Here is a 25,113-nt window from a genome sequence, read left to right on the forward strand (position 1 = left end):
ATCGGATTTCATTGTTTTATTTAATTTTTTTTAATGTGATTTTCCATTATTTTTTGTAACAGTAAACGAACTACGAACGAGGAAATCCCCACTTATTTTCTATAGAAAAAATATCGATCCAAGATTGTTGTTATTAAACATACTGTACTGGTGAAAATTTACAACAGCATATTGGTGGTCCCTACGCTTCGACTACTCACTCTGTAGTTCCTTACGAAGACTATTCTTTCACAGTGTAGTGCCATCCATATTGCGATAGCTTATCGAACACAATCATAGTTGGTTTTGTAAACCTCTTATAAAAGCAAGCACAAGGGATTGGGAACTGAGAGCTCTTTTCGGCTAAACGCAGGTACTATTCATTGACCATCTGAGCTAGCGCTAGACGTAAAAAATGCAAATTCGTTGCGTTTTTCAACGACTCTTATTGATCGACGATTTAAGTCGAAATTTAATTTTGAAATTGTGTAATATTTTGAATATTCAAAATTTTTAGAAAATGTTTTAATCAAAAGTTGATTCTCAACAATTTTTGTGATAACTATTTTTCAAGAAAAGTCTATATTAACTTTGATAATTGACTATAACTTGATTGTAGTGTTATTCATTTCACTGGATTTCGGATCGACTTAAACTGGAAGTTAATTCCTAGCAGTGGCGGATGCCAGTAGCAAATGCTACAGACTCCGCGGACCAGCGTTAAAAAAAGTTTTTGATGAGGGCGCCAATAAGATGGACAGTAGCGAAGGTTAAATACACGTTGAATAAAAAATAGGTATTTGATGCATATAAATTTATTATAAAGAGCGATCAAAAACGACAAAAGGATGACGATAGATTTAGGGGTACTAAAAAAATCTTGATTAATAGAATTTCAAGGGCCCTGCGCTTGTTTAATCCGGTACTGATTCCAGAGATTACTTATGATATTTTATTTTGAAATATTCTAAAGAAAATTTGTATTGTAGAGAAAACAAAACTATTCCTTAGTTCCTTAGTAATAAATGACATACTGGGCTCATTTTCAAATACAGATTGCCTTAATAACTTAGGAAATGGCAACAAAACGACATAAATTTTCCAAGTAAAAATAATTCAATTATATTGTCATAATAAATATTTACAAAAATACACAATATTATATGTTGTTGTTAATTTGAAGATTTAACACCAATTCCTAAACGATTTAAATTCAAAATATTTTTTGTATTTTTTAACAGCATTTTACGTTTTTCCTTTAATTGTAATCGCCATTGAACCCATTTATCAACTTCTGGTATTGTACGATCACCACGTGCCTCTAATTGTTGATAATATGCCTCACGTATAATACGAAATGCTTGAATCGAATTGAATGGTAATTGCGTGACAGGATCTATATATTTTGCTGGTTGTTTTGTGATTGCACACAACATTTTTTTGGGAGGTTTTTCCATTTTTTTCTTGAATATTGAATTAAATACATCATCGTTTGGATCATTTTCAAATGTTATGAAAGTACGTTCATATTTGTCTGATGTTTTATTGATTGTATTATCTTGAACTTCTTCACTGTAATGAAAATTTTTTGTCATATTTTTCTTAACTTAGAACGAGATCATAGTAAAATTTTTATCAAATTCTCATTTTTTAAATTTAAAAGAGATGTAAGAACCAATATAATCGTTTAAATACCCTGTATATATTGAAATTTCACGGGCGAATTCTAGGAGGACAATAAAACTAGAGTAATTAGGACCCAAAGTTCGCAAAAATCAAGTTCATTTGATTATTACAAAAATATTTTTTAAGGAATTGCTTGTTATAAGTTTAATTATTTGTATTATAATTAAAAAATTGAAAAACAAACACAGTTATTATAAAATCAAGTTTTAAGTTTTCACTTCTGCCAGCTTTACTCATAACTGCCTATTTTTTTAAGTGGAAACTTCTTTAGACGCGTTGGGCGATATTTTTTATTAATGGAAACCGAATTTATTCAGCATTCAAAAGCGAAATAAACTAATATTCCCATCTATGATTTAAAAAACGAAAAAGTTTGTGTAAAATCTCGTAAACATTTTTAATAGCAATTGAAAAAATTGATAAACATTTTCAATATCCGCATTTGTTTGGAAGACAATCCTTATTTTATTTACCTTTTGATATTTTCGTTTTCATTTTTATCGTTTGCTGTATTAGCTGATTCCACTTCAGAGATTAAAGGCATGGCTAAAGAATGATATCGAATTATGGGACCCGTAATAACTCTTTTAGTGGTACGCCTTGTTTTTTTCTCGCTTTCCAATTTTTGATATTTTTCTATAAAAATAAAGAAACAAATGTTTAAATTTTTCAAAAAATCTTAATAAATTTATATTCGTACCTAAGGATTTATAATTTTCTTCTTCAGTAATTTTCGCTTCTGCTAATAATTCTTCTTGAGTTGGAAGCTCTTCTTCATGACGAATATGTCGTACTTTTCGTTTTTGTTCTTCTCGTCGTATGCGCATTCTTTGTTGTGTTGCCGCTGATTTTGCAGCTGTAGATCGACGGATTGATTTTCGTTCTAAAATAGTTGAAATTTGGTATAATAACTTAAATATGAGTTTATAAACTTTTTTAAACTAATAAAAATAATTTAGAAGCTTCCTTTTATACGAAAATAATGTAGTTATCAGCAAGAGGATAAAACTATTAACGGCGAAACGGTTAAGCCATGAACAATTTTACCAACAACTACTGTAAATATGTAATGAAGAAACGTATACATGGCCTTACAATCATTTAGTGGCCTAGAGGAAGATTAGTGGACCAGAATGGAAGAGGCTGGTTGTAAGTTCGATTTCCATCGTGTAATCGGTTAGAAATCAGAGTTCTAATGCCACTCTTACTGACAAGCGATGGAATTTTACAAAACAATTAAATATCGGTGCTGCTATTGCAACCCGCCACGTATGATATCCTTGCCTTTAATTTAAGACATGGGTGGTCTATAGACACGGGCAAAAATTATTTCTGTCTTTTAGTTTAAGTCACGGAATGAGATTTCTCTCTGACGTGAAAATTTCTTTTCTTATAGTGTGTTTCCATAAACAAATAAATTCGTACCAAAATTCTTTGATTTAATTTAATAATTTAATTACATTTACACACGGTGGACATTATCAGGGTGGATGCCGTCACAGAGTGAACGCAAGGGGTAAAAAACCAGCAGACCCGTGCCAGCTCGACCCCATTAAAGGCATGGATAGCTCGTTTTTTTTGTAGCAAGGTCCAAGAAACAAGAGTTTGTAAAAAATTAACCAATTTGGAATGCATTTATGTCCGTGTTTTTATAGTCAAGGATATGCGTAATTTTTAATCATTGATGGACAAATGTAACGAGAGAAAATTTTCAATCCGTGACTCTAACTGTATCCATGGGTAGAAATTTGTTTTACCTAGGTATACAAGCCATTAGAATCTGAAATTATAGGCACGGATATCATTCATCACACTCCGTTCTATTCGATTAAATATATGTTTTAGCTGTGGTTGTACATGGAATCTCGCCCTAAATAAATTCACGTTTGTATTTACCTGTATTACTAAATTTAGATAATGACATCCATTCTGATTTCGGTAATTTTTCTCTAACGGTACGTGGTTTTGGAGTTTTCTGCTTTTGTTTACTCTTTTGTTGAGTTTGAACTGGTTCCTAAAAATAAAATACTAACGTAAATATACTGAAGATTAGGTTTATTTATTTTTGTTCCTAAAAATAATTTCACAGGAAAATTAATTGGAGAGTAAATAACGTTTCTATACGAATTATTTAGTAATGATACTCCTAAAATTATATACCTATATACTGTACATTTGAATTAGATCAAAAATAAACTGTCTAGCCACACATTTTTATACCATGTATATGAAATACATAGTATATTAAATTTAGTCCCAAGTTTGTAACGCTTAAAAATATGGATACTACGAAAAAATTTTGGTTTAGGTGTTCATAGAATCATCTAATTAGTCCATTTCCGTATGTCTGTCTGTCTGTCGTCTGTCATCACGATTACTCAAAAACGAAAAGAGATATCGAGCTGAAATTTTTATAGTGTACTTAAGACGTAAAAAGTGAGGTCGAGTTCGTAAATGAGCAACATAGATCAATTGGGTATTGGGTCCGTAGGAGCCATCTTGTAAACCGTTAGAGATAGGACAAATGTTTAAATTTAAAAAATGTTCCTTATAAAAAAATAAACAACTTTTATTTGAAACTTTTTCTTGTAAACATCACTGTTTACCCACGAGGGCGCTAATTAGGTGAAAAATTTGTAGTATGTATTAATATGGGAATATTAGTTATGTGTGTGTAGCTATTTAAGAGTGGAAATCTTTATTTACGTGACATCAAAAAAAAAAGAAATGATTGCGTCATCAAAATTGTCTATACATGGTATTTCAACAATTAACTCAGTCAATTGTTTGTTTTCACTTGTTATAGTTAATTTTCGTGGAAAAAATTAAACGGTTATAGGTATTTAAAAAAAAAAATGCACTTAATTACTTTATAAGCCTTTGTAACCAGTCGCCTTTTCTTTTTGGGACCTTCTTCTTCATGATCTGAAACGGGTTCATCATTCTCATCTATACTAAAATCGGAATCTACTTCATCCTCTCCTTCGTCTTCCTCACTAAAAACAGTAAACAAAATTTAAACGATTGGTGAACAAATACAAACCAAATGTTTGACTTACACATAATCGTTATCAGCTTCAACTTCTTCAAAGCCACCATATGTATTTTTGTAAAATTCATCTTCCTCCTCTTCGTCAAGTAATTTTGCCATACGGTTACCCGCATTTGCACGTCTTTCACGAGTTGCCATTGTAAATATTTTTGAATTATATTTTATTTTATTTTAAAACACCGTCTAATAATATGACTAAATAATACGAATTTGAACTAGGAATTTAATTAAATACTAAATGATTCTCCACATCCACAAGTCCCCTTAATATTTGGATTATTAAACACAAACTCAGCACTTAATTTTGATTCAACAAAGTCCATTTCAGTACCTAATAATGTTAATTGTGCTTTTCTATCAATAAATACACGAACACCGTCTTGGACAACTTCCTCATCCAATTTATCCTTTTTTTCAGCAAAATTTAATGTATATGATAAACCATTACAACCTCTTTGTTTCACACCAATTTTTAATCCTACATATTCCGGTTTGCCATTTAATAAATTTTTTATTCTACTTACAGCTGAATTTGTTAAAACTAATGCAGCTCTTGTTGGTATACTTCTACGACTTTTAACAGCACGCACAGTTGCAGATCCAAGAGCTTTGGCGGCCATTTTGTGTTTTAATTTTTAATATATTTTTAACTTGAAAATATTGCGTAAAATTTCTTGGGTATTTCATGAGTTTATTATTGACTGAAAATTTTATACAAGTATTGGCACAATATCTTATTCATTTGAATCAACTTTTTCAATGTATTTTTTTTTTTTGTATTTTTATTTTTTAAGGAAGATTATTGTATTTTTTATAAAAGCAAATTCTTGGGTTCATTAGGGCATCAATTTTTTTTAGATAAAAAATAATTAAAGGCCAATATATAAGATGATTAATATTAAGTTCAGTAAATCTAAAAGTTTACAATTTCCATTTTCGGCACAATTTATACAATTCTCAATATTAATAAGAAGTCTATGTAAGTTAAGGCACGTTCTCATATTTAACGCTAACGTTGTATATTAATTGCTGCGACAAAGCATAAAGTTCCATTATTTTGTTGTAATACTGCGACAGTTGAAATTGATGGAATTAGAAAGAATAAATTATTAAGAAAGTAGTTAACTTCATAAAAATTATGTTATGTATAAACTCTAATAAGAAATATACACAACATATTACCTCAAATTAAAAAATTTTATCTATTGGAATTATCGCAGCAGCAACTCGAAAGTGTGATTGATCAACTGGCTATCTTAAAATCTATTTTATTTTATTCACCTGAACGCTTGTGAAAATCATAGAGATAATACAGATAGAGAACGCCAAGAGTCTGCCAGTCTGTAAGTGGATGCGTAGCGAGAGAGAAGAATGCCAGTGAGTTCCCCTGTGTCCTTGTCTATTACATATAATTATACGTAATATACTGACTATCGTGTATAATAAGTATATATGTGCATTACGATTATGACAAGGGCACAGAAGAACTCACAGTCATCTCTCTCGCTACGCATATCGCATCCACTTACAGGCTTGCGTTCTCTATCTGTATTATCTCTATGGCGATAACACTTATATTTTGGACACTTTCTTGAATGATTTAATAATTATATTAAAAAAAGTAAGGTGTAAAATACAAATTTTATGTTTATAGTAATTAAAAAATTTATTTTTAAAAAGCGTCTTAAGAGTTCGAAATGAACACAGGCTTTACTTTTAATGAATATTCAAGTAGTATTTATTCATTGAACATACACGTCTGTATTCTTTGATATTACGTAGCACAAGTACGATATTATTCACATATGACATATAAATAAAAAGTGCGTTTGCGTCAGTAGTAGGGGCGTATTTGTCGGCCATATTGTCAAAATATAATCCTATCTTTGTGATTTAGTTATTGTTTTGAATAATATCCGCGTCATCCGATATAGAAATGTATTAAGTGCATATAATTTAGTTTTTTAATTCTGTGATATTTAATTCTATCCATATATTTAGTGAAAATATTACATTTTTTTGGTAACTAATCGATATTTACTCCCTCTTTTTAACTAATCATAAAGTCAGTTATCATAAATAGTGTCAGCTGAACTCGTCAAATAGAAAAAAAAATGGGTACCCGTGATGACGAATACGATTATTTATTTAAAGGTATGTGCTTGAATTTTCAACAATTTCCAAATATTTTTTCATAAATATATCAATTATTTGAAATAATAATTTTTTTCTTTGTTTATTTCTTGATTTTGATTGACATATTTCTCATGAACTGTTATTTGACGTTTGAACTGTCTTTTATTGAACTATATACAGCCAAGGGAGACGTAATTGACATTGAAGAACTTAAAGAATAATACTAATTTATTAATAATACGGGTCAAAAAATTGATGAATACTGTTATAAATGATACTTATTATATTATAAACATTAGTAACATTACTTTTTATATATGCATACCAATGTTTAGAATCAAGTCCATTGTTCTAATACTATAATAAAGAATCTTGTTATGTTTTATTATATTAGGTGTTCTTAATTAAGACGTCTGAATAATGAATAATTAGTCTGATTTTTTATTTAATATAATAAATAAACTTTAAATACTCTCAATCAATTTATAATTACTTTTGATTGTTTTATCTCAATTTCATAGATTTGCGATTGCAGAAACTAGAATTTTATTTACACGATTCTTAACCGTCAAAAATCGAATTGTAATTATTATTGTTTGAATTATTTGAGCCAAATTATTAATAAACTTTAAAATTTAATTCATAAAAAAAGCATCTTGACCTCATACCTTTTTAATCATTACCAACTATTACGTCAGTGGTGATTAACCTTATCGTCATCAAATTCTAAATATGATTAATCTATTTATTTTTGACTACAACGACTGATTTTGTTTTCAGTGGTATTAATTGGGGATTCTGGTGTTGGTAAAAGTAATCTATTATCACGGTTTACTAGAAATGAATTTAATTTGGAATCAAAGTCTACAATAGGCGTCGAATTCGCTACTAGGAGTATACAGGTAACTGGAAATTTGAGATGTGTTTTCATTAATAGAGAACAGGGAAATAAATTCAGAGTAATTTATATAAAATTTGCTTATAAATTCAGTTCAGCTATCAAAATTATCACCACCTCTTAACAATAAAGAAAAAACAAAAAAATTTCAACAATCCGACATTTTTTCCGCCTAAAAAGGGTATATCGTTTGTAAATGGGACTTAAAATTTCAATCATAATTTTTTTATGATTGAACCAAGTCTTCTCGGGCGAAAAGTCTTAGACCCTTGTCATGCTATTGCAATTTAGGTTGCAAACCAGTTTGAGACTAATTTGTAATCAGTTAATTTCCGTGACCATTTGCATTTTGATTGAAAAATTTATGTTCAAAATCAGATTTGCAATCCGTACACAAAGATTAAGGCCCTTGTCATCCGATTAAAATTTAAGTTGCAAACCAGCTTGAGACTAATTTGCAACCAGTTTGTTTCCGTGGCTATTTACATTTGTTTTATTTTGATGAACAAATTGATGTTCAAAATCAGGTAAAAATCAAAAATTGCATTCAGGTGGGGAGAAACACTTAAAAAAGGGCTTTGACAGATGAGAAGAATGGGCATAAAGTTCAAACTTAACAACACAATATCGGGAGGCTATAATTGTCATTAAACTTGAAAAATGTTTTTCATTTTTTCCATTTTCTGCAAGGGGTTTCAGAAAATCTTTTCACGGTTAAGAAAATCGTAAATATTCGAAAAGAAATTTTCTCTTATTCGCATGAAAACGCCGTTTTAGATTAATTTAAACCAAATGCAAACGATACCTTTACTAAAATTATTTCCGAATTATGATTCTCGAGAAATCAGCTTCACTAGGATCATTTTCAAGGGGTTATTCTAATTTTCTCGAAAATATTGTTTGATGCTTATATTCCTGGAGCCAGCGTATGTTTTCTGGAATTATTTGTTATGTTTAAAAAATTGCTCAGGCGAAACTATTAAGTATCTGATGCTTATGAGCAACATTCGAAAATAAATTTTCAAAATGACATTGCATATTGCACAATATGTTAAAAAAATGTTGACGCAGTTAAGAGTGGCCAAATGGGTGATATCAAATGTCATATAAATTTCCAATAGTCTAAGATCCCAATTAGGATCGACCTTCACCCATCTGTTTACCGGATGAAAGTTATTTTTTATGAAATATAAAATGTTAACAAATATCCCTGCAATGGGTTGCCTAAAAAAATGTGGTCCAGACTACTTTTAGTGAAAATATCAAGAGTAAAATTTTTAGAAATTTTTCACTGACTTGCATATCTTACGAATTTTGATCTACTCGAAAGTAAAAGCCATAAAGAATATGCAGCAGCTATGTTGTCTGCCTTTTTTCGTTCACTATTATCGCATTTATACAAGTTGAAAATAGTAATTACGTGCATCTGTTAATTCATTGACTCGCATATCTAAATAAAGATAATTTTGTTACAATTACGGTGGCATATGATTGGCCACAAAATATTGGTCAAAAATAATGTTTACAAGCTTTCCAAGTTTTGATATTTATATTAAAAATGGTCTGGACCATATTTTTAAAGGCAACCCGTTACAGGAATATTTGTTAATATTTTACATTTCATAAAAAATAACTTTCATTCGGTAAACAGATGGGTGAAGGTCGACCCTAATTCGGATCTTGTACTACAAAGGCCATATAATCAATCAATTGGATCGAAATAAATTAAAAAATATTCTGCAACTTCTTTGGCACTTTAATTAACAAAAAAATCATTCTTGAACATAAAATATATCTTGCAATTTTCATGAAGAGGTCGCATTTAATCGAGAATGTTCTTTAAAAAAATTGTATATGTCTTTTAGCTGAACCTGAGTTAAACCTAAACTCTTTAAGTGATCAAGCTATGATTTTATTTATTGCTTGTTGCATTGCTATAGTTGAATTTTAAAAAATTATGATTTTTATAGGTCGATGGGAAAACAATTAAAGCTCAAATATGGGATACAGCTGGACAAGAACGTTACAGAGCTATAACATCAGCATATTATAGAGGTGCCGTTGGCGCATTACTTGTTTATGATATTGCCAAACATTTAACATACGAAAATGTTGAAAGATGGTTGCGTGAATTACGTGATCATGCCGATCAAAATATTGTAATCATGCTTGTTGGTAATAAAAGTGATTTACGACATTTACGTGCTGTACCAACTGATGAAGCACGCGCCTTTGCCGAACGTAATGGTTTATCATTTATTGAAACATCTGCATTGGATTCAACTAATGTTGAGACTGCATTCCAGAATATACTCACGGAAATTTACCGAATTGTATCACAAAAACAAATTCGTGATCCACCTGAAGGTGATACAATTAGACCGCAAAATGTGGAGCCTATTGATGTGAAACCGACTATGTCCTCGGAAAGTGTTCGCAAGCAATGTTGCCAGTGACACGTTACGCTTCAGGTCCGTAATATTTGTGCTAGAGTTAATTCGTAAGATATTATCAAAACAGAAATCATTTTTCATCAATTCTAAATTATATTCTGAGCATTCTTTTTATTAACTGAATTGGTTTCTACGATCAGGCGTAAAAAACACTCGTGTAGATATATATTTTAAATAAGGGGAGGATATTGTTTTATAAGATTTTTTCAAAACTATTTTTGTTTGAAATTTAGAATTCGTGGATTTTTAACATACGCATTTTAATAGATAATCGTTTTAGTTACGTACCCAGAGTTTAGCGATTAAATAATTTTAAGGCATTCTATTTATAAAAAAGGCCTATTTAGTTGAAAATTTACAGGCAAACAATTTAAGATCTATATAGTTGATAATCAAAATATTGATTTTGTACTTGGTCCCTCAAAATTCTGAAAAGCTTTTGATATTTTTATAATGCATGTGGAACTTAAATCATTTAGTAAATTCACCACCAGTGTTTTTTTCAAAATGATTTTTAAATGCGTCTAATTATTTTGATAATATCTCAATGATAAATTTAGTGCATACTATTTGCATTATGTATGTATAGTATATAATATATATTTATGTTACTGCCTGTGCCCGCGAATTGGTAATTAATAATATTTATACGAAAATTCTTTTATTAATTATTAAAATTTTAGTTATTTAGTATTGATTTATGCAAATTGATCCATTGTCGATATTGTTCCTTTCAGAGCCTTATAGTTTTTTGCTGATAAAAATTCATTAATTTATTAGTTACCACTAATATGATTTTTCGGAAAAGCTTAAAAATATTTCCAAATAAAAATAGACCACATAACGAAACTAATTATTATAACACCAAATAAATTTACTTAAAAAAATTTAAATTTCTAAATACATTTTTGTTTTGTCTATCAAATTTATCAAAAATGTATGTGTGCCTTGTGGAAATTGCTTCTTAGAGCTGATGTAGGTATCTATAAAATTATCGGGGTTTATAAATTTTTTGCTATTTTCAAAAGTTATTTTAATGCATCCAAACTACACAACACATTGACAAAGTTTTTTGTTTTTTATCAATTTGTTTTAGGGACTCAGTTAACTTAAAACTTATACAGTTTTTCTTGACTTTCGAGAATAAAAATATAATTAAAGTGGGTCCAAATACTTTGGCTGTTACATTGTGTTAAATTACTGTCGAATCATTTCGTTCAGTACAAACATCGTAAGCTGCTCACTTTTTAATAAAAATTCACATCGTTTTTATTTTTTTTTTGATTATAAATTTCTGATTTTTTTTAATAGAATATACCATTTTGGAAATTCTATTGTGTCTAAAACTGGATCATAAATACCTAACATACTTATCAATCAGAGGTCAGCAATATTCAAATTCAGTTTTAATTTAATCTAGTTACGAATAGATAAAGTAAATTTAACACCAATTTCAGCGCAGTAGATTCGAGTTAATAGACGTCACTTTTTTGGGTATGAGTTAAGTGTCTGAGTAATTTAGCTAAGGTATCGATGGAGTAGTGAATCAGGTAATTTGCTTATTTAATTGTTCTTTTATGTGAATAATACTATAGCCTTAAGTGTTTCGATACAAAATCGTAACTATACCTTATCGGAGTTTATCTTGATTATATTATCTATCAGAAAACTAAATTTATTGACCAGTCACGATTACTTATGACGACGACTTCAGCTTGATCTCAGAATACGCTTCTGTCTGATTACCATGCTACAATAGTCGGTGAATTTTCAATTGCACACGAAGGCAGAATTAGAAATCGAGCTTTATCATCCGAATGGGTAAGAACCAATTCGTACTGAGTAAAAAAATTATTTACTTATTTGTTTATAACTATTATAAACTTTCCATGTAAATTTTATTATTTATCATTATACGTGGATCGAAAACAGTAACATACGTATAATATCCAAGTGATTATAATTATTATTTTGGAATACACAGCACTACTGGTACACATTTTCATGTTAATTAAAAAACAAATCAATTAATTATTTAGAGTTATAATTAAAATAAGTAGTGTTCGTGTATATTCGCACTATATAAATTTTTGAAAAGCCTTATAGATTATTATTATTATTATTATGATAATGTTTTGATGATGATGATAATGATAATAATTATTATATTTAATTGATTAATTATTATATTATTTTCAATATGAGAGATTTCGAAATGATGTTATATATATTAATTGTTTATAATAATTTAAATGTGTCATTTAAAAAAAAAAAACTTCTACATATTTTTTTTCATTCTTTCTTTTTAATAAATTATTTACAAATTATTTAATACGTGTATTTCTCAATAATCTTAAAACATTCAATTTAATACCTTTCAAAAAAGGAGGGACCACGTTGTCAAGTAATCAGGGATGGTGGGACAATTGAAGTGGTACGATTGTATCAACCCATGCTATATACCTTGAAAGTAATGTAATACTTTTTATATGAAAAAATTATTCTGACGAGTGACTTGAAAAATTCGATATTCATTCTGTAAAAGATTTAATTTTATAATTATTGGTTGGATTTAAAACCATAATAAGTTATTATGAAAAGTGCTCACTATATACTATTTTCTACTTAAAAGGTCTGGAGATATTTCTCACTAGATCTCGATCGGTTCCGCCGTCCTTAACATGGCTAGCTTATTAGTATACTAGCTCCAAGATTTGCAAGACGTTTATGTGTATAATCTTTCCTATAAAAGGATATCAAAATCAGTTTCGAAGAAATATATCCACGTTGAGATTTTTGTTGTACATCATTCCTTCTTTACTTTTACCGATAGACCATCACTATAATTAAACTGCCCCGTGGTTAATCTATTTGAACACACTTGGTCTAATTTTGGTAATGCATAATATTAATCTCTTCATTTTTCTTAATGTCAAAATATTCGGACCCAACACGCTTGTATGTATGTAATGGTCATCTTAGCAAACTAAAATTTTCGTTTGGAAAGTCGTGGCATATTAACGAAAAAGAATCGCTTCTTGTATTCTTGGTCCATGCCTCCTGAATCGCTTCTTGTATTCTTGATCCATGCCTCCTGGCTTTGTTTATTCTCCAATCCCTAACTCAAGAGGATGCAAGAAACATCTGCATCTTCTATTATATCCGCAAATGAGGTCACGATTTCCAGTGCACTTATGATATTGGTCGTAAGTCGGAAATTAAATAAAAAAGCCAATTTTGCGCATTGATAATTGATATACAATATAATATTAAATTTTCTTCTTTTTCCGCTCATCCAGAAAACTTGAATATTCAATTTAATCTAATTAATCGATTCAGCTCGATTTTGAATCAGCATCGCTTTAAATTTAAGGGATATCGAAATGTTTAAGAGTAGGCAATTTGGATATCAGTTATTATGATTCACTGTTGAGAAAATCTTCATCTTCTGGTAAGAAGACGTAGACTTTCTTTTCCCGGTGTAATTGTCAGATGTATAATTATAAAAACATCTGATGCAAATTCGTAAAAAATAATGTAAAGAATCATGATTTTCTTAAGAAATAAAAATTTTAGTTTTATAAAATTGCTGTATTTTAAAATAAATTCGCAAGATAGCGATTGCTCAGATCTTTTTAGGCGACAATCAGTTTTTTACGGATAGGATTTAAAAACGCTGCAAATTAAACAATCCCTTATTCCTTATTATATTCAAACGATCCAATCGTAAAACCTATTTTCCCTCATTGTTTACTTAAATTTTATTTTTAATATCGCCATATCGGAGTCAGGAAAATTTTTGTTTTATATCCTAATGGAATTTTTCCAAAAAGTCTTAATCTTTTACGATGGAGTTATTTACTTTTTATGAGGATTATCGTCAGTGCATGTGATGGTGGTTTGGTGCCTGATATACTTGATTATTATATAATCGAATCCTGAATTTATTGTTGATAAAAAATGTTGAAAAATTTAATCATTATTTCCCACGATGAAATCATGAGGTAATTTATGAACATTAATTTTTAAATAACCTTGAAACTACTTCAATTAAAAATAGAAAGAAATGGAATTTAAAAAAAATTGTTTCTAATTGAATAAAATTGTTGATAAGCGCTCAATCTAAGCGGTTTTAATAATAGACACATTATTTTTTTATAATCAACTAATAGATATGTAAAAAATTAAAAGTTATATTATCAAGATGCAATGATTATGCCTATCAATTTTTTACTTTATGTGTTAGAAATAAGTGTAAAAAGTACTTATATAATGTACCATGTAAAGATAGTTTTTAGTCTTTAAAATCGAGTTATTTAAAAATAAACAAAAACTTAATATTCGCCTTAAGGCTGTTGTCTCGCTATGAGCATAGTGTTAGGAAATTCTAAAATTTTTATATTAACGATACAATACAATTACCATAAAAATTTGAAGTCGATTGACCTCTTACTCGAGATAATTTAATTAAAGTTCGGGTAATTAACATGGAAAGCATACGAGAGGTTGTATTTTTAACAAGTTTTTCAATTCAAGAAAAGAAACTAATCTTAGATATTTTCAAAAAACTAACTAAACATTAATGTATTTGTCCTGACTTTAAAAAAAAAAAAATTATTGAGCGTTTCATTATTGAGATATAATAACGCAAAGTCAATTTTATTGTTGAACAGAAACGATCATAGTTATAGTATTGGTGGTTGAAGAGAGATATCTACATTAACACAACATTTGGGTATACAATATTTATGATGACAAATAATCCAATAAAAACAGATACAAAAAAGCATATTCGTGTTTTGCCAGATACATAAATATTTCAATGGACTTCAATGCCAACAACGAGCGTTTCCGAACACTTACGACATCATACTGTTTGAGGTTTTTGTGTAACATACGTTAAGTCTTGACGGTGACAAGCATTCAGCAAGAACCGAATTTTTATATAAGTGAGCCATTCTAATACTAGAGTATGCATATGTTGAATGCATGTACGTTCACTAACACCCATACTAACTGAATAGAAAATGGTAGAAGTTCCAGACCACGTTAACCAAAGTGACGTTTTGGTCCAGACCAAAATGACGTCAGAAACGTTACAATCAATAAGCACTAAAATTTTAAACCAATCTAAGACGAAATTTAAAAAAAAAAAAAAATGTTCAAACAAAAGTTTGAAAAAAATTTACCAATTTATAGCTGCTCATTTAAGAACTCATATTAACTTTTTAATTAGGTGATTTTATGAACACCTATACCAAAATATTGTTCATATCATCAATATTTCTAAGCGTGACAAACTTTGGACTAAAATTAGTATAGTTTGATATAAATTTCATATATACAGAGTATAAAAATTCTGAGATTCTTTTTGATCCTTTTGCTAACGCCTTTTGGAAGTAAAACAAAAACTGAAATCTTAAGAAGCAGTTGCAATCAAATTAAATAATAAATAATCAAGTTTGTATGAACTTTGTTTCATTGTTTTTATCTTTATAGGAAATTGGTAAACCAAAAGTAAATTATTTATTATTTTTATATACGTAATTAATATTTTTTTTACCATCTGATTGTAGAATCATGGATAATGATTCAATTCATTAATAATCATGGGTGAAAAATAATTGCTATTTTTAGTTTACTTTAAAATTAAGATCAGATTGAAATATGTTGAATAAACCAAAATTGATATCCATTTATCCTTAAATACCCGAGATTCAGTTGGTAAATCCTTTCCTATATCCTTCTTTTGCAAATTATCTGAGTAATCAATTTGTAAATTGGGATACGTATTTGTATAACCAAATTTTCATAATAAATTCTCGCTTTCAGCAGAGATAAAAATTTTATTTCTTCACAAAAAAGTTGAATTTTTTTTCTTTGGTTCAGAGAAACAGAGAGAACAAAAGACATTAAGCGTTTTAGGCGGAAGTTGTCAAGTATTTTGTTAAATCGAAATTGAAAGTAGATGAATTTTTTTGGCAATATGATACGTGTCTCCAAATATTGAGAACAATACAAAAATCTAAACAAATTATCGATGTTAAATTTCAATTTAGATTGAGCGGGTATAGGACCCCTTCCATCACTTAACCTGCTACGTAATAAATCTGGATTAATATTTGGTGGGCGAATACTTGTAAAATATATTATTCATTTCAAATTTTTATATTAATAATTAACACATTTCAATAATTTTTCACAGATATGTGCACATGACGATGATACGATGAAATGGCGACAGATTAATTGGAATTGTCATGCAAAGAATCAACCAATGGCATCTTTTTTACGGATTACAATACATTAACTTATAAATATTATTGATTCACATTTAATTTGGAGAACTTGGGGCGCGTCTATATAACAACATAAATAATATTATCGTAACACGTCGCCAAAGTGAGATCAAATCAAACAAATTAAAATTGTACGTCCAATTTAGTCAATGTGTACTAACTAGCCTCGCGCCTAAAATGAAGATCGCAGTGTGTGCTATCTCTAAAAGTTTACATTTAATTATGTATCAATATTATAGAAACACAAAAAACAAAATTATTGCTGTATATATAATTTAGGATTTTGTTAATAATTCCTATTTGACATATTTTTCAATTTTCGGAGACGGGTGTAAGTTTGTTTTATTTTGCCAGTGATATTATGTTTGTTTTAATTGAAAAATATGTTAAATGCAGATAAAACACTATTTAGGAGTCGGATAAAATAAAATATTTAGGGAATATAATTTTGTGTATTAAATTTTTAGGATCCTTGTAAATTTTGCATGAAATTCCTTGGAATAGTTAGCGTTAAACAACGTATTTAGAAAATAATTGGAAGACTGACTAGTTCAGGCATTTTAATAATAAGAGAGTAAAATTAAACAATTTTTATCCCTAAATACGAATTAAGATTGTCTAAAATCAATGTGGAAAAAATTCAATCAAATATCCAACCTTGGTTTGAGAGAATTTTTCTGGTATTTGTTTTTTTTACAGCAAGTGCGATTTTATTTGACTCCGAAATTAAAATTTCTTTTCTACTTAATGTAAGTGTTCTTAGGTAAAATTATTTTTCAAAATTATTTCAAGCTTCTTTATAGTAAGTTCTTTTTTCTCAACAATACGGGCAAAGAAGACTTTGCATTACCTAAATTTTTCAGTTTAGATGATAAATGCTTTTAGCAAATTCAAAATATATTTTATACAAAAATACAATTTGGAGTCTAAATGTTTAGAAATAGAACAAAGCTAGATATATTTCCTGTTAATACCTAATCTAATTAAATTCTTGCTCAATAATTTTAAAATAATTTATATGACGTTGAAACTGAGAGATAATGTAAGTGACAATTTTTTTTCCAACTGGGTCTGTTTAGTCGGTAAATACACAGCACGAGTAAAACCCAACAAATTAGATTTTCCTGGCACGCCAAAAAATTTAAAATTAAAGTAAGTATACAAAATTTAATACTTCATCAGTTAAAATAATGCCAGTATAACTTTTGAAATTTTAGATTCAAAGTTAATTTTTTTTGGAATTAATTTCAATTGAATTAGTCACTTATGCCCCAGTTCTGACCTTTTCAATTATATTTAACAATATCAAAGCTCATAATATGAAGAAAAGTGGGAATAATATTAGCTCAAGTTTTGGATACGATTTATTGCATTTGGGGCTTAGTGCTGTCACGATCAATAATTTAAAAAAAATGAGGTTTTTGTTTTTTCTTGAAACAACGAAATTTTTAGCTAGGCTTTAGAATTTTTTTAGACTTAACTTAAAATGGTTAGAATTACTGTTAATAATTTTATTACAATATGTTCTAGATAGGATGCTGTATATTTCAGTTTGGAAGTAATTTATGATATACATTTTATTGTACCAATGACTTCATTTAAGGACTGATACGACTAACTTAGGTTTATCCGCATCACCTAAGTGAGGTTTATGTATTAATAATCGCGGTTACCCGCTTGTCAATTTTTTTAAAAAGAAATTTTCTAATATCACGTTCTTTAATTTTGGATCTTATAAATTATTTCCAAATTGAGTTTTTGTTCACTTCTTAGAAACTGATCTATTTGTTATTTTTGTGATTTTGTAATAATTATGGTGCCTAATGTAATATGTAAATTAGTAATGTTGAGAATATAAATCAAAACCGTGCAAGTGTTGATACAAAGTGAGATGTTAAGTTTCGACTGCCTTATGAATGTATTATTTTAAAAATATGTTTTAGAGCTCTGATAAGCGATTTGATCTCTAAAAAGGTTTATATTCAATTTTAGTTAAGGATTTATTCTCAAATTAACACAGTTATGAAATTATAAGAATAAACAAACAAAAATTATCCAAATTTCACTTTTAAAACTTTATATCGAATTGGTTATAGATACTAAAGGATGTTGCAAAATGAACGTTATGATTTGAATTGATCATCAATATAATGATTTATTAATAATTCCTCGAGCGAAACGAAAGAAGAGACAATTGAAATGGTTAAAATAAATTGAAATTAGAACGTTCATTTTCCGTAACCTTGTACTTCCACATTGGTTTGATAGGCTATGTGTGCAGGGTGTATCAATTACATCCAGTGATGAATCCACTGATTCACAAATTATTTTTTTACTTTCCTATTTTTTACACGTTTTAGTTATTTGAATAGGTATTAAATGGATATTTAATTTTTTTTAATAGCTGGCTATTATTGCAAATATTTCGTAATTAAATGCGCGCGCAGTATATGCTTTAAACACACAATAAATATTGTAAATACAAATATATTGAAGAAATATGCATTATTTGTACATTAATAAGAGGTAGATCCACTAAATTTCATAGTACAGGATCTGAATTAGGATTTATTGAACTTCACCCATCTGTTTGCCGAACGAAAATTATTTTGTATGAAATGTATAATATTAACAAATTAATATTCCTGCAATGGGTTGCCTAAATAAATATGGTCAAGACTATTTTAAATAAAATTATTAAAATTTTAAAAACTTCGTCATTTTTTGACCGATATTTTGCCGACAATCATATACCCCCGTGTTTGCAATAAAATTATCTTATTTTGATATCCGATTCAATGAATAAACCGATGAGCGTAATTATTATTATCAACTTATATATATGCGATTATAGTAAAGGAAAAGAGGCAAGAAACTCAGCTGAGTAGCGAAAAAATCTAAAATATTTTACTCTTGATATTTTTATTATTTTATAATTTAATAAAAAATAACTGTCATTCGGTAAGCAGATGTGTGAAGGTCGACCTTAATTCGGCCTTTAGACCATCAGGTTTGTCATGATTTTCTTAAATTGGTATATAACCCTTAGCAGGGAAGAGAGAGACCTGGGAAAACTTTGAAAGCATATTTCAAAAACTGTGAGAATTGGGAAATGTCAGAGAATTAAAAAAACTACGTATATATCACCAGCTTCACCCATGTATATACTAACGCAAGAAGTTCAGGGTACAGCTAACATTTAGTAGATCTTACCCTTGAATATTACCAAAATTATGTGCTTTTTTCACAACAACAAAACTAATCAAATATATTTTATGTTAAATATTTACAATGGAGCAACAAAAAATTGATATTTTTAGGAATAAAATAAATTAAAAAAATTATATACATTTATGAAAATTAAAAACTTTGAATTTGTCATCAGTCCATGTAAAAGAAGCTTTATAATTTAAATATTGTCGCCGCTGTTTAGTAAATAATTTTTAAGATTTATATGTTTTATTTTTTATTGTGAACAAGATATTATATAGATTTAATAGAAGTTTGTTTTCAAATATTCCTTCATTGTAAATTTTGAAACGTATTTTAAATGTAACAAAAAAAAAAAAAAAAAAAAAACGTATTGTTAATCAAACTATTGAAAATGTAGAAAATATTTTGTTCTTTAATAAATTAAATCATTTTATTAGGAGATAATCATTAATTTTTATTTAATCCCAAAAAAACGATGATGGTTTCTGATTATACCATGGATTTTATCAAATTTCATCACTCGTAGAAATTGAGATATTTAGTCACACGACGATAAAATATCCGTCATTATTCGGGCTGTATGCTTTAACCTCTTTAAAATTTTGGGGTTTTGTGTTTCCAAAGACTTAGAATTTTACTTTTTAAATGTAAAAACCGAGATTGAAGAAAATATTCTTAAAGTTTTGGGGGTGTGGTTTTTCTTTGAGAATTGAGTATTTTTTAAATCGTAATGTATAGAGATTTTTTATTTGAAATATACAAATTATTTGTAATTTCAAGTTTCATTTGTGTCCGTTTCTAGTTAGGTGATCATGGTGGGTTAAGAATTATCGAGGTTTCTAAACTAAACATAAAATAATATTAATATTAAAAACTTTTTATTTGTGTATTTCATTGCTTAAGGTTCTTTGCTACTTATTCAATTGCCAAGAGTTGTTGAATAAAATTTTTTTTGTTGGCAAAAAGGGAAAGATCACATTTAAGTTTTATAACAAAACTATTTTTATTTTTTCATAATAATTTGAAAGTTACATATAGTTTTAAAAAACTCAAAAGAGAAACGAAAACGCCCGAAGAAAAAAATATTCGTATAAGGTTGATAACGTTTGTGTTTCGTTTCTGATTTTTTTAAACACAAGAGGGTTGCGATTTACGAATTGGCAGCGCGGTATTCGAGCTCAAACTGATATTTAATGAAATATAGAGTAATGTTTCCAGCAAAATCATTAAATCCAAATAAATGGGGTTTTTAATCTAATTTTCAGACGAATAAACTGGTAAATGAATTTTTACAAAATTTTGTTATTATGATATAAATGGTTATGAAAGTATTTCAATATGAGTTGAATAAAAAAAAAAAAAAAGATAATTTAATCAGAGATATTTTATTTTGAGAATATAACAAATTGCTAATTTAAAGTGTGGTGCTCAATTACGTATTGCATATTCATTTAAAAAGGCACTGACTATTAAGTTTATTTTTTATTTAAACATTAGCTAATGCTTGATAAATTAATAAGTCCGTTTCATTTGCAATGTGGATTACAGAGTTGGCTCCCAAAAATAACACTTTGCCAGGATATAATTTTATTTTATCGATTGTATCTTCTCCTGTTCCAGAAATTATAATAATGATACTTGCTGTAGATCGTTTACGTAAAGTGTAGGTGCCGTGAGACTTTGGAATCTAAAATAGTTATATTTACAATTAGAATGGTTAAAATTATTTTTTATTGATAGTCACTTAATGTTAAAAAAGTTCCTATTTTATCCCTCCAGGAAATTTTATCCTCTTCTTGAATCTTTTTTAAGATTTCTAAAATCTATTACTTTTTATGATAATAGCAAAAAAAACGTCTTTTTTTCCCCTAAATTGTTTATATTGCAATTCTTGCAAGCGGTACTTTCTTTTTTTTTTTTAATCATCTTCATGCTATTCCGAATCGAATGATATTTTGAATAGACTTAAAAGTTGCTTTCCAGGGAATATCTTTAAGTAAATAAGGGGGAACTGGTGAGATCTTCATGACGCAATCATTTCATAAGAATGAATAATATTCACTGGGAAGTGATCATTAGAAAATGTAGAACATCGAATTTTTCAAAAAAAAAAACGTATAACCTTATTTTTAAGAGTTGAGAAGTTTAGACATTGTAAACAATGGAAGTTTAAAAAAATGTGAATGTAAAGATTGATTCGTATTTTGCAAGTTCTTATGTAAAAAAGGGGGAGCTCGTGGCATCTCTATGGCATGACCATTACATAAATTCACGTGTTCACTGAATTATTTTTGCTAAATTTGTAATCTAGGACTGAAAAAGATCTCCAACAAAAAGCACCCATATTGCTTTTTAATTTTTGCTTTATAATATGATTCAAGTAAAATTACTAAGTAACTGTACTATAATCAAGAACAAATTTTTTAGCTGAACATACTTTTATTTCGGCGACAGCAAAATCAGGTACAGGTGGTTTGAACAATATCGTACATTCATCTTCCATAATAGGTTGCATTTTGATAGATGTAAGAGGCATCGAATCATATTCAAGCATTGAACATAATGTCTCGACATCTTTAAATTTTGGTGTTAACCCAGCTCGTACAACGTTATCAGAGCATGCCATACATTCAACACAATCTTCAAAAAATAAATTTGAATCAATGAAACATTTTTTAAATAAATATTTTGGTAGTTGGAGTCTTTCTTTCAATTGGCTTAAATATTTATCAGACACTTTGTTATGCATAAGGCTATACAGTGTATCTTATGTTTGTAAGTAGAATATTTCAGATTATTTGACTTATGGAAAAGATACAAAAAATTTTTAAGTTTAAATCATTCAATAATCACTTTGTATTTTATCTTCATTTTTTCATAGAAAAATCTATATTTTGCGGTCTGAAATCGGAAGAAGCCCAGAATTCTACACTTAAAATCAAGTTTTTATTTGGTGAGTCAATGTGATCTCCAAGAATTATCCCAATGTCATGAAAAAATCAAGTTGACCATTATTATTCTTGAAACAAATTACATGTTCAAGATCATAATCGATTAGCCTTCAAAATTTAGTTAAGTTTATAATAAGTCAAAGAGCTTGAGATATTTGAATGTTAAAATGGGACACGCTTAATGTGACCAAAAATGCTTTAAGATATCATCACTGAGTACATGCATAACAAAGATGCGATAAAAATTTTAAGTCAATCGGTGTGGTCTGATTTTTTTACCTCCTTTTAGATACGCATGTGGAACATTTGGGCCTAAAAACATAGCCTCTCCTGGATTTAACGTAACATAATTCAAAAAGTATAAAACAAAACAACCAACGTCTCCTGGATATTTTTCAGCAAGTTCATGTAATGTAGAAACATTTATTTTTGATCGTGAACAAACATCAGCTTAAAATAAAGTTTCAATAAATTAAAAAGATTTTTTTTAACAGTTCTATGCATTAGTTTCCAAAATTTTCAAATAAAAGCTCAAGATTATAAATTATCCTCTGAAAGGATATCCTTCGATTGCTCTGTTAAAACTGACGCTCCTTGTGAAGGGAATTATTCTTATTATTTACAAATTATTAATCAGAAAGATAATCTTTTGGAGTTGCGATAATAAAAACTTTGGGAATCGTGGAGCAAAACTGCCTCAATTAAAAGTGTCTCAATCAATCTATCTGATATTAGTTTTCTTTATTCCAACCACAACCTTTTTTCGGAAAACAGTTTTAAGAACAACAATTTTATAGGTAAGTACCTACAAGATAAGTTCTGTTCAGAAAAGCCATTCGTCGACTTTAATAGCTATTTTTAAAATAATTTTTTCAAAATTTTCATCAATCTTGGTTAATTTAGAAGGCTCTATTATACGAACTATACTTAAATTCAATAATTGATGAGTAAATCTAACTAGTCATACTTAATAATTTAGTCCTATCTAAAAAAAAATTTAATTCAGATTCAACTTTTTTCTCAGGACACGTCATTAATGCATGGAAACATTCTCTTAGAATGTTAGTGTAATTTTCATCAGTGCTTTGAAGTAACTTTTCAGCTAATTCTTCCCCAATGACATTTTTTAATTCTGGTATTTCTAAAATAAAATGAGAATATTTTCATAAATAATTTAAATTTTAATTATATCATAAACGGAAAATAAAACTTACTCAGAATTCTTACCCTTAATAAATTCTTTAATTTGCGATATCGGTCGAAAACCACATAAACCTTCAAATTGTGTTAAAGCAATCGCTAATTCTGGTTTATGATTAGGATCTTTATATAGATTGGGACTTTTAGCAAACAATTCTTCAGCTAATTTCTACAAAATAAAAAAAATTTATTCGCCAAATAGGTTAGAATGTTTTCTAAAAATAATTGAATGTAGGTACTTACTTTGTCAGGATGGGCTTGTATTGAAAGTGCTTGATTAACACTTAAAATTTTGAATAAAAATGGTAATTGTATACTAAACTTTTGAATAATTGCATCTCCTAAACAATTTGGATTTGCTTCAATCCATTCTTTTAAATTTTCATTTGTTGTTTTTAATTTAGAACATCCATTTGGATGTGTACCCATCCATAATTCAGCGTATGTTTTATTTTCGTTTATAATAAAGTTTTGGTCTGCACTCTGGGCTAATTTGGCTACAAAACTATTTGCACCAACTTTTCCCCAACTATATTCTTGTATTGAACATTCTAATTCTGCATACATGTTGTTGAACGTAAAATTTTATTATTTAATAGTAAGTTTATTTACGGAACACAATTTGTAATCTATATCGGTGGTTTAAAAATTTAAAAGCTGTGCCTCGCCATATAGTTGCCACGTACCTACTTAATTATTAATTTCTTAACTTGATCACAGTAATATTAATCACTTATTTACATTTTTTTTGTTTCAATTTAAAATAACCTGTTTTTTCAAAAGATAAATAAATAATTTATAATAATTAACAAATACTAGCAAATTGCTGATATACTATAAAATTAAATGTCATAACATCATATGTTCTTTCTGTACAAAAGTGTATACACCATACATTTAAGTCACCATCATAGAATAATATATGGTCACCATACACTTATTATAATATGTATGTATAGTAATAAAACAAAAATATGACCAAAATTTTGGAATTAAAAAGTACCCCTACGATTTTTACAGGGCTGGCGAAATCTGTTCGTATGAGGGTGAAGGTCAAAAGGGAAAAGTCAATTTTGTCAGAAAGAGCGGTATTAAAATAAACGTGAGTGAGCGTGGTTACATAAGTTCGTCATAGCCAATCGTGCTGAAATATCATGAAAATAGGAAAACAAGTGAAATCAAACAATTGACTGAGCTAGTTGTTGAAATAGCCACTCTTAGAGAGCCATACACACATAGCTTTCTT

The 25,113-nt window shown here is 28.4% G+C and overlaps 4 protein-coding genes across 4 annotated transcripts; 1 reads left to right on the plus strand and 3 right to left on the minus strand.

The window, feature by feature from the left end:
• Nucleotides 1–1,076: 1,076 nt before the first annotated feature.
• LOC123291553 (vacuolar protein sorting-associated protein 72 homolog) lies at nucleotides 1,077–4,995 on the minus strand. Its single transcript, XM_044871874.1, has 6 exons — nucleotides 4,725–4,995; nucleotides 4,535–4,661; nucleotides 3,562–3,679; nucleotides 2,366–2,548; nucleotides 2,139–2,301; nucleotides 1,077–1,551 (listed from the first exon to the last, which is right to left on the minus strand). The coding sequence occupies exons 1-6, from the start codon at nucleotides 4,853–4,855 to the stop codon at nucleotides 1,152–1,154; spliced, it is 1,122 nt and encodes a 373-aa protein (XP_044727809.1). The 5' UTR covers nucleotides 4,856–4,995; the 3' UTR covers nucleotides 1,077–1,151.
• Nucleotides 4,945–5,464, minus strand: LOC123291554 (iron-sulfur cluster assembly 1 homolog, mitochondrial). Its single transcript, XM_044871875.1, has one exon. It carries the CDS (start codon nucleotides 5,335–5,337, stop codon nucleotides 4,945–4,947), a length of 393 nt encoding a protein of 130 aa, XP_044727810.1. The 5' UTR covers nucleotides 5,338–5,464.
• A 1,117-nt stretch (nucleotides 5,465–6,581) lies between these two features.
• On the plus strand, nucleotides 6,582–16,949 carry LOC123293916 (ras-related protein Rab-11A). Its single transcript, XM_044874909.1, has 4 exons — nucleotides 6,582–6,871; nucleotides 7,634–7,755; nucleotides 9,722–10,222; nucleotides 16,410–16,949. Exons 1-3 carry the CDS (start codon nucleotides 6,832–6,834, stop codon nucleotides 10,205–10,207), a joined length of 648 nt encoding a protein of 215 aa, XP_044730844.1. The 5' UTR covers nucleotides 6,582–6,831; the 3' UTR covers nucleotides 10,208–10,222; nucleotides 16,410–16,949.
• A 4,168-nt stretch (nucleotides 16,950–21,117) lies between these two features.
• Nucleotides 21,118–24,654, minus strand: LOC123291439 (mannose-6-phosphate isomerase). Its single transcript, XM_044871728.1, has 6 exons — nucleotides 24,111–24,654; nucleotides 23,895–24,036; nucleotides 23,635–23,808; nucleotides 22,947–23,117; nucleotides 22,154–22,356; nucleotides 21,118–21,403 (listed from the first exon to the last, which is right to left on the minus strand). The coding sequence occupies exons 1-6, from the start codon at nucleotides 24,432–24,434 to the stop codon at nucleotides 21,203–21,205; spliced, it is 1,215 nt and encodes a 404-aa protein (XP_044727663.1). The 5' UTR covers nucleotides 24,435–24,654; the 3' UTR covers nucleotides 21,118–21,202.
• Between the last annotated feature and the right edge of the window lie 459 nt (nucleotides 24,655–25,113).

This window comes from Chrysoperla carnea, chromosome 2 (genome assembly GCF_905475395.1).
Source record: "Chrysoperla carnea chromosome 2, inChrCarn1.1, whole genome shotgun sequence".
In the NCBI taxonomy this organism is placed as follows: domain Eukaryota; kingdom Metazoa; phylum Arthropoda; class Insecta; order Neuroptera; family Chrysopidae; genus Chrysoperla; species Chrysoperla carnea.